Source organism: Salmo salar, chromosome 14 (assembly GCF_965601325.2).
Source record: "Salmo salar chromosome 14, fSalSal1, whole genome shotgun sequence".
NCBI classification, from domain to species: Eukaryota; Metazoa; Chordata; class Actinopteri; order Salmoniformes; family Salmonidae; genus Salmo; species Salmo salar.
In genome coordinates this window covers 9,016,382-9,035,176 of record NC_138304.1, presented here as the reverse complement: position 1 = coordinate 9,035,176, position 18,795 = coordinate 9,016,382, and the positions used below count along the sequence as shown (strand labels likewise).

Here is an 18,795-nt window from a genome sequence, read left to right as displayed (position 1 = left end):
TAACGCTATGTGCTGTGCCCAGCAGTTGTCTTAACATCTTTTGCTAATAAATAGAAATAATTTGGTCATTCAGAGTTTGTGACTATTTACCCATGCAACAGGACATAGCCACCATTGCAGTTCACTGTATAAGGAATACATATTGGACTGTAGAGGAAAACGTTTACTACACCTCAGCTAAAGTGAGGTGGAAGACTCAATAGGGTCTCCACCAACCAAATATGTTTAGGGGATTGTGTCGTACGGACTGTTGCTGGAATTTTACTCCAACGCCTCCATAGTCCCCAATGCAATACACTGTATTGGACTCTACTACCGGTCTCAGCTAAAGTGGGGTGAAAAAGGCTCAGTAGGTTGAGTTTGAACAAAAAGCGAAGTCATAGGAAGTGTCACTGGTGTTTTACTGTGGTCAAACAGCTTAAAATGGGGTGACAGGTCCCTATACGGTTCAAATATAGCACTGTGTCATAGGATGAATATATTGTCATACCGAAATACTTTAGAATTTAAAAAGACATATCTTATAATCTTCCCTCTGGTGGACACTTTGGAAAAAATACAACACACAATATGTTTATTCAAAAAGTCAAGAGATATGCAAGTAAAGTTGGTCCAAGAAAGCAAACTTTATTGATAACAAATATCACAATGAAGTTAATTAATCAAATTGATCATCAAGAGTTACACAGAAGTTTCAAATTAGGTTTCAAGTTTCATTGTCACATGCACAAGTACAGTGGGTGGACTTAAAGGCCAGCAACACGGTATTATTCAATGCCCTATGAAATGACATCTTATATACATTCTACAGATCCTATTGAGTATTCCCTACAACACTTTTACTGCTGCACATAGAATAACGTTTGCTCTATTCGCCAATATGTATTTCATACAGTGATTTCCATTGGGGGCAATTATTTGACCTTGGAACATGTTTTAAACCCCACATTTATGCAAATGTAACTTAAATATTAACACATATGAATCATTGTTAATGTTTAGACAATTATTATTCATATATAATGAACAAATACAGGTTATTGACACTAGTGTACTATTACGTGGGGGACCTTTATTTAGAAAAATTTCGAAATTCTGTGACCAGAAAGTACTTTTTGAAAATTATTATTATTGTTGCTGACGAGACGCTGATAAAGATTTGTTACTTATTATTCTCAGACCGGGTAGCTACAAACAACGAGATAGAAACCATCGCGTGGTGAAAATAAGGTTTTCCCCCAAGGTAATGCATGAATACCGTGTATTTTTATTCAACTAGACGTCAACTAGCAATAAGGCTAACAACATGTGTCTCTAGCTAGCTAGAATAATTGATTACCCAACCCAGTGTGCGTCATTGCCGTGTATGCTTTTCTTTGTTTAGCCTAAAATGTTGTCGGCACTGTTGTGGCTAGTTAGTAACGTTATGAACGAGCTTGATGGGTAATGTGGTTTAAAAATGTAGTTATTAGACTGTCTTGGTAGCTAGCTAATATCAGTACCGCTAGATAGCTAACTGAAGAGAAACGTGCGTTATAAGAACCTGTCTTCTGCCATAATCCTTTTCTCATCATGCGGTTGTTGCTTGTGGAAAAAGTGTCATTAAGTGGGGTGGGATTACACAAAGTGGAGAAATACCAACGTGTGCCATGCAAACGCATCTGAAGCCATTTAATTAAAAACGGTTACATTGTCATATCTAAGATCAAAATTGTTTATTAGCGGCACCGCAGTCCTAGCCCATTACTTATAACTGGTGTCTTTTTTTTTTCTTTTTTTAACATTGATCGACAAATGTATTTTCGTTAGGTGGTTACAGTAAGTAGGCTTTTCTTTTCGCTGACGGTTTTTATTGAAGTCAATTTGGCCCATGTCATCAGGGTAACGTGGTGCTGGGCTGGAAACGTTACAATACAACAACAAATTGCCATTGCGTGCCACTAAATTCAGCATGATTTTAAATACCTGACTAGCTCCCCTAGATAAAACGGAGTAATTCTGTCCTGCGGCAGAACAGGAATTTCAACTGACACAAAAAAGGCCTAAAAAAAATTTACAATATATCACACATTTTAGGGTAACATTTTCCAGCTCACTTGATCGATTCTTGACCATTTTGTTTCTCTTAATTATACAACCTGTTGAATTTAGGTTTTCAAAGCAATGGAGGGAGCCATGAAGAATTTGTTTTAAGTAACCATGTGAATGTATTTTTCGCCCCTGAAGATCACAGGTCCATCTAAAAACGCCACTGAAAGAGCCAGGTTGAGAGAATGGAAGGAAAGGAGATTAAAATGGAGGTGGAAGAAGAGGCAATCAAGTCTGAAGAAGTGCAGGTGGATGTGGCTGGCAGCGAAGAGAAGTCAGATGAAGCTTTGTCTAATGGTAGCCACACAACCCCTAAGAGAAGCAGGGGTAGGCCCCCCAAAAACCGACCCGTCTCTGAATCAGATCAAGCCTTATCCAACGGTAGCTCCACAACCCCTAAGAGGGAACGGGGTAGGCCCAAAAGATCAGTCACTAAGAAGGGAAGAGGTAGGCCCAGTGGAGCCTTGTCTAATAGTAGCACCACAACACCTAAAAAAGGTCAGCCAAAAGGATCAATCTCCAAGTTAGCTGCTAGCCACATCACACCTAAGAGGGGAAGGGCAAAAGGATCAGTGTTGACAAAACCCAAGATGCTGAAGGTTATAGGCAAGCCGTCGCAAGTGGTTGACCCCTCCCATAAGAAGTGTGGCCGGCCCATTAAAGTTAAATCAAAAAGGGGTAGGCCAAAGAAGATCCTAACACCAGAGGAGGAAGAGGAGAGAAAGAAACTGGAAAGTCAACCAAGAGTGTTGAAGCCACTTGGAAGGCCACGCATCTATCCCCGCAATGACCCACCAGTCATTGAGCCTAGAGGAAGAGGCCGCCCATGCAAGGCTAACAACAAAAGGGGTGCTCACTTGCGAAAACCCCCCAATCCCAACCCCCCCATCTATGATGGTCCCCCACGGAAAAGGGGCCGTCCCCCTAGTGCAGCAAACAAAGATAAGATCGAGGCAGAGCAAGATGAGGCCAACAGTGAACCTCCAGTCAAACGATCCTGCAACTCCAACGAAAAAAGCGAGGAAGGATTTCCTCCAGTCGAAGAGGACAGTGAAACGGAAAAGGTGAACTGAGGAAAGTGAAACCAGAAAGGGGAATGGAGGGAAGTGAAAGCGGATGAATATACAGAAGACACCAAGAAGCCAGTGACCGCAGTAGCTTTCTCGGGGCCATAAGCAGGATGTCTGGCGACAGCCCGACCAGAGCAAGTACTCCCCACTTCATAGCTACCCTGTTTTTTTGGGGGCGTTCCAGTATAATTGCTGATATGAGACCATCTGATAATGCAGTTTTATATTGGTGATCTCAGTTATGAACATAGATAATGCACTCTTTCACTTGTCTGATTGCATTCTTCACCTTTATGGGGTTAAAATGGTTAGCCTTATTGTTGACCTGGACCATGCAACTTCCAATTCTTTCTCTGCATTGTTGGGAAGGGCCCACAAGTAAGCATTTTACTGTTAGTTAACGCCTGTTGTTTACAAAGCGTGTGACAAATACATTTGATTTGAACCCAACATCTCATCATTAAAATGTACAGTTTCACTACTTGAGGGTTTTCTTCGCAAATATAATCCTTGTAGTTTGCTTATCAACGTTACTCCTCAGATCTTTTTATGATTTAGACTTATGTTGTTTTTTGGTTGACTGTCAGTCCTGATCACTAGGCCTACTTTGACATAATCAGGGGAGTAACGTTTCAAACAGGACAGCTTGTGAGAGATTTTTAGATTTTAGTCAATGTTTTCAATAATTATTTTCTTTTGTGACATTTTAATGTGTTCGTTGTCATTAAAAATCTGGTTTACAAAAATGTTATAGTTGTGGATGGCTTGGTTTCACAGACCCTGGACAAATGTTATACACGTTTATGTAGGCTACATGTATTGGGCTATATCATGAAGTCTTGACCATTGAAATTCCAGTATAAATGCATTCCTTTATGTATCCACCTGTCAATTGAAACTCTGCCACTGACCAACTGCATTATACAGTGGCAAGAAAGTATGTGAACCCTTTGGAATTACCTGGATTTCTGCATAAATTGGTCATAAAATGTGACCTGATCATCTAAGTCATAACAATAGACTGCTTAAAACTAATAAAAAAAACACCATTTCATGTCTTTATTTTCACACACCATGTAAACATTCACAGTGCAGGGTGGAAAAAGTATGAACCCTTGGATTTAATAACTGGTTGACTCCTTTGGCAGCAAGAACCTCGACCAAACGTTTTCTGTAGTTGCGGCTCAGACCTGCACAACGGTCAGGAGGAATTTGACTTCCTCTTTACAAAACTGTTTCAGTTCAGCAATGTTCTTGGGTGTGAACCCCTCGAGATCATGGCACAGCATCTCAATCGGGTTGAGGTCAGGACGTATTCTTTTCTGTTTAAACAATTCTGTTGATTTACTAGTTTTGGGTCGTTGTCCTGTTGCATTACCCAACTTCTGTTGAGCTTCAATTGGCGGAGAGAGAGCCTTACATTCTCCGTCAAAATGTCTTAAACTTGGGAATACATTTTTTCGTCAATGATAGCAAGCTCTCCAAGCCCTGAGGCAGGCCCAAACCATGATGCTCCCTCCACCATACTTTACAGTTGGGATAAGGTTTGATGTTGGTGTGCTGTGCCTTTTTTTTCTCCAGTGTTATGTTCCTTCCAAACAACTCAACTTTAGTTTAATCTGTTCACTGAATATTTAGCCAGTAGCACTGTGGAACATCCAAGTGCTCTTTTGCTAACTTCAGACATGTTGCAATTATTTATTTTTTTGGACAGCAGTGGCTTCTTCCATGGTATCCACCCATGAACACCATTTTAGTTTAGTCTTTCACGGATTGTAGACTCGGCAGAGTTGTTAGCATGTTCCAGAGATTTTTGTAAGTATTTAGCTGGCACTCTAGGATTCTTCTTAACCTCATTGAGCATTCTGCACTGTGCTCATGCAGTCATCTTTGCAGGACTGCCACTCCTAGGGAGAGTAGCAACAGTGCTGAACTTTCTCCATTTATAGACAATTTGTCTTACCGTGGACTGATGAACATCAAGGCTTTTCGAGATCATTTTGTAACCCATTCCAGCTTCATGCAAATCAACAATTCTTAAATCTTTTGAGATCTCTTTTGTTCAAGCCATGGTTCACATCAGTCAATGCTTCTTGTGAATATCACAACTCCCAATTGTGAGTGTATTTTATATGGCAGGGCAGCTCTAACCGACATCTCCAATCTCGTCTCATTGATTGGACTCCAGTTTAGCTGACGCCTGACTCCAATTAGCTTTTGAAGAAGTCTTTAGCCTAGGGGTTCACATACTTTTTCCAACCTACACTGTGAATGTTTAAATATTGTATTTTTCTTGTCTATATTGAATACAATATTTTGTGTGCTAGTTTAAGCACACAGTGTTCGTCTTGTGACTTAAATGAAGATCAGATCAAATTTTATGACCAATTTATGCAGAAATCCAGGTAATTCCAAAGGGTTCACATACTCTAGGCTATACAGTGGCAAGAAAGTATCTATTGAGATACTGTATCTTTCCCATATTGTACATCAATTCACTGTACATTTTACATTTGTTTATTCATCCTTTACTATGTTTTTGCTTATAGCTGTATTCATTTACTTTAGTTTGCTCCTCAATTCATGCACCTTGGTTGGAGCGAGAGAGTTCTTCATATTGCAATAATACTGTACCAAAAGTGACATTTGGGTAGTGCAATTTGCCATGTTCTGAATCAGGCTAATTCTTGTCACTGAGTTTTAATCAAGTAGGCCTAATTTTAGTAGAGCAATGCATTTGTTTTTATTTTGGTCTTTCCTCATACAGATTTGTAGCTTGGGCCCCATCTTTCAAATCCTAAATGACCCATGTCAGCAGTTCTGGTAGGTCTGTAATTGTCTAGGTTGAGGGGAATTTCTGATTAATCCAGAACAAGGTCTGTGAAACCACTGAAAGTAACATGAATTTGAGTTGTTTTCAGAGTGTGTAAATTGTAAGTTTACTGCAATAAAATGTCAAACTTTATTACAAGTGGCTTTTAAATGTCAAAGCTTAATGTCTTATTTAGTATCTCTGGCTTTCGAGTATCGAATTACATGTTAAATTGTGAGCCAAGTCAGCGTCCCTGGAGCGGTTTTAATTTGACCTTTTAACTAGGCAAGTCAGTTAAGAACAAATTCTTATTTACAATGACTGCCTACCCCGGCCAAACCTGGACGACGCTGGGACAATTATGCGCCGCCCAATGTAGGGGTAAATGCATTGCATAAGGGCACACCGGCAGGAGACGTACCTGTGATTTCACATCAGCAGCCCCCTGTGCATGGGTTCACAGCGTGGTAGCCACGGGATCAAAACAGTGGAAAAGTTGAGCCTCCTGCTTTAACGCTCTTAGTTGTGGAAATTAACCCACTTTCTGCATCATATTGCTGAGTCTACCTTTTATTGAAACTTACTGTGCCGGTGGGCATGACGGTTAGTCTCAAATTACCCCTGTTAACAATACCTTTTAGATGGTCATTAAAAGACTTCCCAAACAGGTCTGTGGTAGACCAACTTACTCTGCTAACCTTGTCAAAATAAAAGTCCCCCACAAGTTATTCCTTTTGTCCACATTTGGTGCCTGACGTGCTGGACTTTTACGTGTAAGCAGAGGAATTGGGTCTAAAAAAAAAGACCCTGGTTTGGAAACACATACCTTCCTTCAGATACGGTCTCAAATTCCCCATTTTAAAATAACCCACCGGCACAGTAAGTTTAAATTCTATTTTATTTCACTTCTGGCTTCCCACAGACTTTTTGTGACACCCAATACAATAGGCCAAAGACCGGCAGTCCCCGTGTACCGGTTCGTACATAAAACTATCTCCATTCAGACTGCAAAACAGACGATTTCCTCAACCCGATTTAATGTCGAGGTGAAAATTAAAACGGGGGGAATATGCATACATTCTTTATGAAACCACCATGCTAGAGTGGCTAATACCTAGGAATGCTAGTCCCTGATGTTACACATCACTTTCAGCCAAATCGGGTTGCAGCCGTCTGTTTACCCGTCAATGTGGAGCGCAAACATTAGGATTAGCCAGAAAGTATGCATTTTTCACCCCCGCCTTATCACCATTAAATCAAGCTGAGGAAATTGATGCCTTTGGAGCCTGAATGGATCATGTTTTAAGTACGAACGGGTCCACGGGGATACGAGTGTATAGCTGGCTGCCAGGGTTTTCGTTATAAAAATGTGCCGGACATTTGACCAGCTCCATTTTAAATTTACCGGACCCATATGCATTGGGTGTGTAACCTGATTAGGACTTTGTTGGGTTCTGAGAATATGAAATGTTACTTATTCATGCCACTGATGGAGTGATAAGGTTGAGGGTCTACAGCAGAAGTTAAGGGTTATAGGTGGAAGGTATATAGTGGGTGCAACTAAGCTTGGAATGTGTTGAGTGCAGGGAAGTGATTACATGTGGCAGGCATTGATAAGAAGAGAGGGTAATGTATAACGTTTACATTATGTCAGGATATGCTATTGTTAGCCATCAGGGATCCTCTGGGAGGAGAAGAGACAATCTGGTATCAATAACCATGACAGCCTTGAGTTGGGGAGGAGTGAGCACTTTGGGGCAGAGGTCAGGTCAGATGAAGTGAGGAAGAACGATATCACTAAAGGTTCTGTCTAGCAACAGAGATGCAATGGCGGTTCGGTTGTGGAGGAGGAGACTCAGCCTAGGAGAAAGGGTTAAATATCAGTGCTTGTGTGAAATCGTTGTCTAAATTACAGCTGTAACGACCCTTTGGGAAGAATTAAACTAGTGTCCGCGAGTTATTTACTCTGAAAAATAAGAACATAACAACGTCCACCCATGGTGCTCATAATGACAAATCACATTTAGATTATGGTAATTAATCTTAATCCGAACATGCAAGTCTAGGATGCTTTAATGCGTGTCCTTACCGCGCACTGTGAAGATGTTAGAATAAGGCCTTGTCTAGACTTGACAGTTCATGCAGCTTTAATATTCTGATCATGGAATTCCGAAGGCGTCATCCGTCTACACCTACATTTAAAATGTGTCTACCGTGTTAACACTGTGTCCGGATTGGCTTTTCCCGTGCTATATTCAAATGCCCCCCCCCCCCCAATAAACCTAATATTAGCTTGCTGGTCCAGCAAACATTCCTCACATGCTAGGAACGCATTTCCTCCAATCTTATAATGAAAAGGAGTTTCGCACACTGTGTGCGCTTTTGGTAGCCTGATTGCTTCCAGTGAGGAGAGATCTGCACACATTGCATCCCTGACCACCTCCTGAAGTGGTCAGCCAGATCTGAACACAATCAGACCATAAAGAGACTGTCGTGCGTTTAGACCGGTCTTTTCAATGCAATCTTCGATTCTGATAGCAGAAGTCGCATGTAAGTATCATGTGTAGACAACTTAACTGTCCACATTTACTTTTCCTAAGCCAACAAGATGAGTAATGAACAGCAAAATCACTAGCCTATGCATAGGTGGCAGTGCATGAGTTAAGTTTGGGGGCCAGATTTTCACCATAAAAATTCACTTTTATAATGAAGCATTCAATGCATCCATTGCATTTGCAGACTTATGCAAAATAACTTACTCTTTGTAATGTGATGAGTAGATTGGACCGTCATAATTTAGGCAATGCTTAAATTGTAAATCTGGAGATGCTGAAACAAAAAGTAGGCCTAGAGGCACTTAGACGTTGCACACATGGGGGATTATTTGTTTATTGGGTCAGGGAAGAATTTAGCCTTTTAGAATTGCATTCATAGTCATTTTATGACTGGAGACTTTCTTAATACCTCAAAATGACACTGAAACAAATCAATACAATTGACCATCACTAGCCTACGTGTGTGGAGACATACAATATGAGGAGGAAATTGTGCTAGAAAAGCTTTCACTCACCCAGTGATGCGCAGCTTGTTTTACTTTTCACCCAATAGGCTTATTTGGAAGTTGATCAAATATTTTGGTAGCCTAGTCAGATTTGAGTCTTCTCTTAAGAAGAAGCCATTTGCTTTCCAACCTGTGTTTTCCCGCAATTGTATTTGAAATATTGTGAAAAGCATGTTCTGGCTGCATGCTGTTCACTGAGAAATTTGCCGAGCTTTCCCGGGCTATATGCCTTGTGATTGGGCTACATAAACACAATCCACAGTGAGGCAATTCTTTTGTATTTTTACCCCTTTTTTCACCCCTTTTTCTCCCCAATTTCAGGATATCAAATTAATTGTTACAATCTTGTCCTATCGCTACAACTCCTACACACTCGGGAGAGGGGAAGGTCGAGAGCCATGTGTCCTCCGAAATACGACCCTACCAGCTGCACTGCTTCTTGACACTGCTCGCTTAACCCAAAAATTCAGCCGCACAAATGTGTCAGAGGAAATGCTGTCTAGCTGGCGACCGAAGTCAGCGTACAGGCACCCAGACAGCCACAATGAGTCGCTAGAGCGCGATGGGACAAGGAAATCCCGGCCGGCCAAACCCTCCCCTAACCCAGACAATGCTGGGCCAATTGTGCACTTCGTTTCATGGGTCTCCCGGTCACGACCAGGTATGACACAGCCTGGGATTGAACCTGGGTCTGTAGTGAAGCCTCAAGCACTGCACCACTCGGGAGGCCTGCTAGGCTATTTTTTTAAAGTAGCCATTGGTCCTCTGTGGCTAAATTATAGGCATACTCCTGGTGGAGTATTCTGAATTATTTCATTTATTTCTGAACAGAGTAGTAATTCTATAACTTTGGAAAATGTATTTCAATTAAATCAGGGGTGCTGCAGCTCCTCCAGCGCCCTTCCAGCGGCTGATTATATAAGGAAATAAATGAAGTACAATGCTGGAGAGATGAGTTGCAGGCTCAACTCTAGCAGAGAGAGGGAGAGAGATCATAGAAAATAAACATCGTACTAGTTCTGCACGCTTCTCTCTCTCACCACAGCAACTGCCATGCGTTGGTCTCAAACAGGCTATACGTTACGTAAACCATAAACCCGGGCCGGCCCAAAACGAATTAATTGTTCGAATATCAGGCGCGGGCTGAAAATCTAGGTTCACATTACGTTTTTTTCAGGGGGCAGGAAAATTAATGAGAAGGCAACTCAAATGAGCTCCGATTGCTTTTATTAGAATTTTTACATTGAAAACTGACTTTTTCTCTCTCATGTAAAGGTACCAGATCCGGCCAAATAGTTTCCAGAACGAAACAGTCCGATCTGGCTCAAATTAACCACTGCATTTAGCCAGGCTAATAATATAACTCACTGTTTGCAAAAAAAGACCGTTCAATGAATGACTGAGCGCGTATAGCCCTGTTCTTTAACAGATACGTTTCTTCTTTCTTTGCACAGGAAAAACACATTTCAAGCAATTCTACTACACTTTATATGACTGGTAGACATTAGCAGAATATTTTTTTAATATGACAATTTACAGGGTAACCTAATCTGCTGACACTGATAAACAGTTCATATAATAGGCCTGCGAGAAATGGAGGAAAATATTGTCCAAAAACAAACTTAAGTGGCACTGATCTAACAATGATAGTGAACATGCGCAGTGCGCACTCAGCGGGACTATGGCTGATGCTCTTCGCTGGTGCCAGCAAGATAGGCCTACTGTTCGCTCAATTAAGTTGAGACTTTTGATAGCTAAAAGACAGATTCGTATTTTAAAATAGTCTTCACTTTACAGCAATAACACGGCTTTCCCACAATTACATTTGTGAAATATTGCGATATGCCTGGCTGGCTGGGCCTCTACTTTTCACTGAGGGTTGCAACTCAACAATCATCTATTTAGTATTTGCTGCGCGCGCTGCCCAAATGATCGCGCTGCCTTTCCTTCAGGACTGTAGGCAATGTGATTTAAAACAATCCACAACTTATTTTTGTTTAAGGCTAGAGGAAGCTAATGATCCCCTGTGTTCAAATCATGCTTCAGTAGCCTATTTTATGTATATATAGACAGGAGTACTGTAGGCTAAATTAGGCGATATTATTTTGGCAATTTACTTAGGGAAAGCTTCCCCTAGCCTTATGGACGCGGCGCCTATGTCAATCCGTCAGCTTGTCGAGAAAGAAATAGCCCAAACAGACTCTGGGACAGCTGTGAGACGATAGATCCCACATTCATACAACCAGTAGGCCAATGTACATTTTTATTTATTTTTAAGCAAAGAATCTGACGCAACAACTATTATTTCTTAACATTATTAGCGCAGCAACGCACACAAGGCAGTATGGTACATGCAAACGTGCATTTGGCTACAGAACAATGAACGTTGAAAACCAATGGAACATGAGAGAAATAGCCTAGTGGTTTCAATGGCATATGGGAATCGTTATAAAATAATTGCCTTCCCTGATATGGTCGGATTTTGCCTAGGCTACTTTGAAGCAAGGTAAAACATGCCTCATAATATGTAGTAAAACGTTGAGGTTTCAAAAAATTAAGTAGCTATATGTTTTCAAAATGCATACTGCCTCCAGCTCATTGCAAAGTGGTGTGTCGTGCTGATGAAGCCTGTCTTCTGTTGCCTATGCATTTGAATAGAGAATAGGATGTGCCCGGAAAAAAAATAGCTATTTTTAATCGTGGCCAAAACTATTTTAAAAACCAGATTGCATTTACACTTTACAAAAATGAATGCAACAATTTCAAATATTTTACTGAGTTACAGTTCATATAAGGAAATCAGTCAATTGAAAAATTCATTAGGCCATTACATTTACATTTAAGTCATTTGGCAGACGCTCTTATCCAGAGCGACGTACAGTAGTGAATGCATACATTTCAATTCATTTCATACATTATTATTTTTTTTCTTTTCGTACTGGCCCCCCTGTGGGAATCGAACCCACAACCCTGGCGTTGCAGGCCATAATCTATGGATTTCACATGACTGGGAATACAGATATGCAGCTGTTGGTCACAGATACCTTAAATTTAAAAAAAGTAATGTATGGATGTGGATAAGAAAACCAGTCAGTATCTGGTGTGACCATTTGCCCCGCATAGAGTTGATCAGGCTGTTGATTGTGGAATGTTGTTCTACTCTTCAATTGCTGTGCGAAGTTGCTGGATATTAGCGGGAACTGGAACACGCTGTCGTATATGTCGATCCAGAGCATCCCACACTCGCTTAATGGGTGACATGTCTGGTGAGTATGCAGGTCATGGAAGAACTGGGACATTTTCAGCTTCCAGGAATTGTGTACAGATCCTTGCGACATGGTGCCATGCATTATCATGGTGAAACATGAGGTGATGGCAGCAGATGAATGGCACGACAATGGGCCTCAGGATCTCGTAACAGTATCTCTGTGCCTTCCAATTCCCATTGATAAAATGCAAGTGTGTTCATTGTCCGTAGTTTATGCCATAACCCCACCATGGGGCATCATGGTGACATCAGAAAACCGCTAGCCCACACAACACCATACATGCTGTCTGCCATCTGCCCGGTACGGTTGAAACCGGGATTCATCCATGAAGAGCACACTTCTCCAGTGTGCCAGTGGCCATCGAAGGCGAGCATTTGCCCACTGAAGTCAGTTATGACGCCAAACTGCAGTCAGGTCAAGACCCTGGTGAGGATGACGAGCATGTATTTGTGCTTCCCTGAGACGTATTTTGACAGTTTGTGCAGACATTCTTCGGTTGCGCAAACCCACAGTTTCATCAGCTGTCCAGGTGGCTGGTCTAAGACGTTCCAACGGGTGAAGAAGCCAGATGTGAAGGTCCTGGGCTGGCGTGGTTACACGTGGTCTGAGGTCGGTTGGATATACTGCCAAATTCTCTAAAACAACGTTGGAGGTGGCTTCTGGTAGAAAAATTAACATTCCGTTCTCTAGTAACAGCTCTGCTGGACATTCCCGCGGTCAAAAGGCCAATTGCACACTCCCTCAAAACTTTACAGAGATCTGTGGCATTGTGTTGTGTGACTCCACAAATGTTTCTACAAGGAATTTCTCCCATTCTTCTCTGCAGATCCTCTCAAGCTCTGTCAGGTTGGATGGGGAGCGTTGCTTCACAGCTATTTTCAGGTCTCTCCAGAGATGTTAGATCGGGTTTAAGTCTGGGCTCTGGCTGGGCCTCTCCAGGACATTCAGAGACTTGTCCCGAAGCCACTCCTGCATTGTCTTGGCTGTGTGCTTAGTTAGGGTCGTTGTCCTGTTGGAAGGTGAACAATCACCCCAGCCTGAGGTCCTGAGCGCTCTGGAGCAGGTTTTCATCAAGGATCTCTCTGTACTTTGCTCCATTCATCTTTCCCTCAATCCTGACTAGTACCCCCAGTCCCTGAAAAACAGCCCCACAGCATGATGCTGTCACCACCATGCTTCACCGTAGAGATGGTGCCATGTTTACTCCAGACGTAATGCTTGGCATTCAGGCCAAAGCGTTAATTCTTGGTTTGATCAGACAAGAGCATTTTGTTTCTCATGGTCAGTCCTTTAGGTGCTTTATGGCAAAACCAAGGGGGCTGTCATGTGCCTTTTACTGAGGAGTGGCTTCCGTCTGGCCACTCTACCATAAAGGCCTGATTGGTGGAGTGCTGCAAAGATGATTGTCCTACTAGAAGGTACTCCCATCTCCACAGAGGACTCTGGAGCTCTGTCAGAGTGACCATCGGGTTCTTGGGTCACCTCCCTGACCAAGGCCCTTCTTCCCCGATTGCTCAGTTTGGCCGGGGGGCCCAGCTCTAGGAAGAGTCTTTGTGGTTCCAAACTTCTTCCATTTAAGAATAATGGAGGCCACTGTGTTCAATGCTGCAGACAATTTTTGGCATCTTTCCCCAGACCTGTGCCTCGACACAATCCTGTCTCGGAGCTCTACAAACAATTCCTTCGACCTCATGGCTTGGTTTTTGCTCTGACATGCACTGTCAACTGTGAGACCTTACATAGACAGGTGTGTGCCTTTCCAAATCATGTCCAATCAATTGAATTTACCACAGGTCGACTCGAATCAAGTTGCAGAAACATCAAGGATGATCAATGGCAACAGGATGCACCTGAGCTCAATTTCGAGTCTCATAGCAAAGGCTCTGAATAATTATATATATTTATTTTTTATAAAATTTGCAAAGCTTTCTAAACCTGTATTCGCTTTGTCATTATGGAGTAGTGATGTGGGAAAAGTAATGGGGTCTGAATACTTTCTGAATGCACTAACTGAGGGATGTTTCCTTTCATATCTAGAAAAGGACAAATTAGTAAAAGAGAAACTGATGCTGCAGCATTGCTCATCTTCATAGATGAATCCAGTCAACATGGGTGTCTTGATAGAGGTCAGCTGGTGAACCTAAAGTAAAACAAATAAAAAGCACACCTGATGTTAGACTATCACTTCTTTTTGAGAATGACACAAATATTAATTCAAAGTCTGCTGCCTCAGTTTGTATGATGGCAATTTGCATGTATTCCAGAATGTTATGAAGAGTGATCAGATGAATTGCAAAGTCCATTTTTGCCATGCAAATGAACTGAATCTCCCCCCCCCCCCCCCCCCCAAAAAAAAAAAAATCCAATGCATTTCAGCCCTGCCACAAAAGGACCAGCTGACATAATGTCAGTGATTCTCTCGTTAACACAGGTGTGAGTGTTGACGAGGACAAGGCTGGAGATCACGCTGTCATAGTGATTGCGTTCGAAAAACAGACTGGAAGCGTCAAAAGGAGGGTGGTGCTTGGACTCATTGTTCTTCCTCTGGCAACCATGGTTACCTGGAAGGAAACACGTGCCGTCATCATTGCTTTGCGGAAAAAGGGCTTCACGGGCAAGGATATTGCTGCCAGTAAGATTGCACCTAAATCAACCATTTATCAGATCAAGAACTTCAAGGAGAGCGATTAAATTGTTGTGAAGGCTTCAGGGCGCCCAAGAAAGTCCAGCAAGCGCCAGGACCGTCTCCTAAAGTTGATTCAGCTGCGGGATCGGGGCACCACCAGTACAGAGCTTGCTCAGGAATGGCAGCAGGCAGGTGTGAGTGCATCTGCATGCACAGTGAGGCGAAGACTTTTGGAGGATGGCCTGGTGTCAAGAAGGGCAGCAAAGAAACCACTTCTCTCCAGGAAAAACATCAGGGACAGACTGATATTCTGCTGAGGACTGGGGTAAAGTCATTTTCTCTGATGAATCCCCTTTCCAATTGTGTGGGGCATCTGGAAAAAAGCTTGGCTGGAGAAGACAAGGTGAGCGCTACCATCAGTCCTGTGTCATGCCAACAGTAAAGCATCCTGAGACCATTCATGTGTGGGGTTGCTTCTCAGCCAAGGGAGTGGGCTCACTCACAATTTTGCCTAAGAACACAGCCATGAATAAAGAATGGTACCAACACATCCTGAGAGCAACTTCTACCAACAGTTTGGTGACGAACAATGCCTTTTCCAGCCTAATGGAGCACCTTGCCATAAGGCAAAAGTGATAACTAAGTGGCTCGGGGAACAAAACATCGATATTTTGGGTCTATGGCCAGGAAACTCCCCAGACCTTAATTCCATTGAGAACTTGTAGTCAATCCTCAAAAGATGGGTGGACAAACAAAACCCCACAAATTCTGACAAACTCCAAGCATTGATTATGCAAGAATGGGCTGCCATCAGTCAGGATGTGGCCCAGAAGTTAATTGACAGCATGCCAGGGCATATTGCAGCGGGCTTGAAAAAGAAGGGTCAACACTGCAAATATTGACTCTTTGCATCAACTTCATGTAATTGTCAATAAAAGCCTTTGGCACTGATGAATTGCTTGTAATTATACTTCAGTATTCCATAGTAACATCTGACAAAAATATCTAAAGACACTGAAGCAGCAAACTTTGTGTTAATTAATGTCATTCTCAAAACTTTTGGCCACAACTGTGTATGGAAGTCATATTGTACCATTTGTGTCTCCCCTTTTTCATGGTCATGGCTAGAAGGGATCCAGCTTAATTCTCCTAACCTACTATGAAAAGTTAAGGTTAGCTAAAGTGTTAGCTAAAATGCCATAAAAATATATGTTTTGAAGCTAGTTTGCTGGGTCCCTTCTAGCCATGACCCCTTTTCAAATGTCTAGATTACATGGTTGCATTCAAGACAAGGTCGTTTTTATTTATCCGTTGACAGCGTCAGCCCATGCTACCGTCGTATTAAAAAAGATTCTGCTAATGTTTCCAGTCATAAAGTGTAGTGGAATTGCATTAAATGTTTATCAAAAGACACATTTTCCCGTGCAATGGAAAGAAACTTCTCTGATAGCCTATAGACCTACGCGCACATTAATAGCCTAAATTATGACTATCTAATCTACTCATCACATTAGAAATAGTAGGCTTACATTAGACTGCAAATGCAATGATAAATGCATGGGAAAAAAGGTTCCCAAAAACTTAACTCACGCGCTGCCTATGTAAGAGACAGACTACAAGCTATCTAGCTAGGTAATGTTGGCTGATTTACTTATTCGTCTTGTTGTGAACACCTTGTTAGCAGCGGAACTCGAAATCTGACTTACCAGTTGGTTCAGGTCTTGAAGGGCAAAAAGGTTTCTTCGCTTTTCTGACCGTTCTTGAGTCTTATATCGTTGTATTTTCCCGTTGTCTTTTCTGCCTTGTTAGAGCAACCAAATACAGCACAGAAATTGACTGTGGTGATGAATCAACTCGTTTTAGGAACCGTTTTCACCCAGCTTGGGGTAGCCTCTCAGCTGTGGTCGAAAGAATTGATTGTGTGGTCTTACAACATGGCCGCAAGGAGGCGTCATATGTCAACTCCCTGGCCACACTAAAGCAATTCGGGACTTTGTGGCTGTAGTGGAAACCGTTTATTGTCCGCACAAGGGCTTGAAAACCACCGCACTAGAATAAGCACCGCGTTTTCCAAATCCTGATTCGTCCAAATAATGGAAGAAAACCACAAACTACTACTGCTCATAATGACACAATTATACGTCGTGAGCGTTGACAGATTCTCGCCGTTCCATCTGTCCACGAGAGATGAATAGCAGCACCAAAATAAGACCCTCGTGATACTATTCTGCAGACCACTGACCTCAATGTAACACGCTATCCACCTGCTACAATAGCTACACCTACCCACTAGCTACAATTCAAGAGCTGCTTCTGGTCTGCAGAAGTATGCAACTCTTGGCTTGTATAGCCAACTTTGACTTCTAGCTGTGCTAGCTAGATTGTTGCTATTACCCAGGAAGGGGGCAGTGCCTGACTGGCTGAGTTTCTAGCTTTGCTGCAGCGGCAGACTCATTAGCCTAGGCTAGCTAACGTTCGCCGGTGAAAGTATATTTTAAAACCCTGGTGAAATTGACAACATATCCCGTACAAACTGCTCAACAACTATCTTACGTGAAGAAAGGACTGACAGATTTGACAGAGATAAGGTTAGCTTTGCACAACTATGGCTAGCTAACTGGTAAACATTCAACACTCAATGTCAATGGCTAGCTAGTTGCACTATCACATTAACGCTAGCTACTTTCTTACCTGTGGTTGGACTGTTGTTGACAAGGAAAACATTTCCAATGTTGCTTTTAGACAGGCCAACAAATATGTTTCAACGTTCCTTTCCGAATTGTCCTTGTTTCTCTGTCTGTGTTCCTCTAGCTAATGTTACTGAAACTCCTGTTCAATGTGCGATCCACCCATTTAGCTCGTGAAGTTCGCAAGAGGAAGGAAAGCTGCTAATTTTAAAGGTCAACCGGATATTTTTCTTTTTGACAACCGGAGTAAGTTCGCTGGCTAAAGGCTTAAAGAAACAACCCTTATGGGATAGTTCACCCAAATTACAAAATTACATTTTGCATTGGTTTCCTTACCCTGTAAGGCAGATTATCATAAAGTGTGGGTCATGATCAATGATGTATACCAGACTGTAAAAAATATAAACCCTGGATTGCTGATGCTATGTATTGGCCATTGAGAGGCAGTCCTCCATACGAATGAATGAAATTCTAAAGCATTTCAATTAAATACAACATTATATACTATCTCCTCCTTGTCAAGAAAAGCACATGAGCTAATTATAATACACAAAGTAAGCAAAACAATCAAGTCATTCCAACATTGCCTAAAATGATGAATAAGATATTAATGAGATAGACCTATATAAGCAATAGGCCTATAAAAAATTGAGATGTACAAACTATGGCATAAGGGAATGATGAGCGGATAAGAGGCAATCCGTAATTTCTATTAAGACATTAATGAGCGAGCAAAGATGGACGTAGTCAATATAACTATTTCTTCAGCACTTTTGAAATGTACAGCGACAGAATTCAGAACATGGGTTGTTCTTATAGTATTCTCCCTGTACACCAAGTCAGAACCGTAGGATAAATAAAGGGGGCATATAAGCAGACAAAGAAAGCTCTTGCAATATTCAAATATTCAATGACATTACTCTAAAACAGGCTATAGGCTACATGTGCACCACAAAGTCAGAACAGTAGACTAAGTTCTGAGGGGGAAAGGGACCAACTTATTAGGGTAAGGCACATGAGCTACTAACAGCTTACTACACAACATACACTTAGTATTACTTTCTTAGCTACAGTATACAGTAGCAGTCAAAAGTTTGGACACTGCTACTGTACTCATTCAAGGGTTTTTCTTTATTTTTACTATTTTCTACATTGTAGAATAATAGTGAAGACATCAAAACT

General features: G+C 41.8%; 1 protein-coding gene, 1 long non-coding RNA gene and 1 other non-coding gene across 4 annotated transcripts in view; 1 reads left to right on the top strand and 2 right to left on the bottom strand.

Annotated features, from left to right (window-relative positions):
* Positions 1-17,845, bottom strand: part of LOC106568699 (ATP-dependent zinc metalloprotease YME1L1) — a 51,046-nt gene extending 33,201 nt beyond the window's left edge. For both annotated transcript variants that reach the window (XM_014139265.3, XM_014139266.3), the window contains exon 1: positions 17,618-17,845. In XM_014139265.3, the coding sequence (XP_013994740.1) occupies positions 17,618-17,650 (33 nt within the window). In that variant the 5' untranslated portion in view covers positions 17,651-17,845. The remainder of the gene's footprint in view (positions 1-17,617) is intronic.
* LOC106568700 (uncharacterized) lies at positions 1,102-6,123 on the top strand. The gene is made up of 2 exons (XR_006758734.2): positions 1,102-1,243; positions 2,227-6,123. It is a non-coding gene; the product is annotated as an uncharacterized LOC106568700 (transcript).
* On the bottom strand, positions 11,278-17,601 carry LOC145860322 (uncharacterized). The gene is made up of 2 exons (XR_014380300.1): positions 16,633-17,601; positions 11,278-14,440 (listed from the first exon to the last, which is right to left on the bottom strand). It is a non-coding gene; the product is annotated as an uncharacterized LOC145860322 (long non-coding RNA).
* Positions 17,846-18,795: the final 950 nt, after the last annotated feature.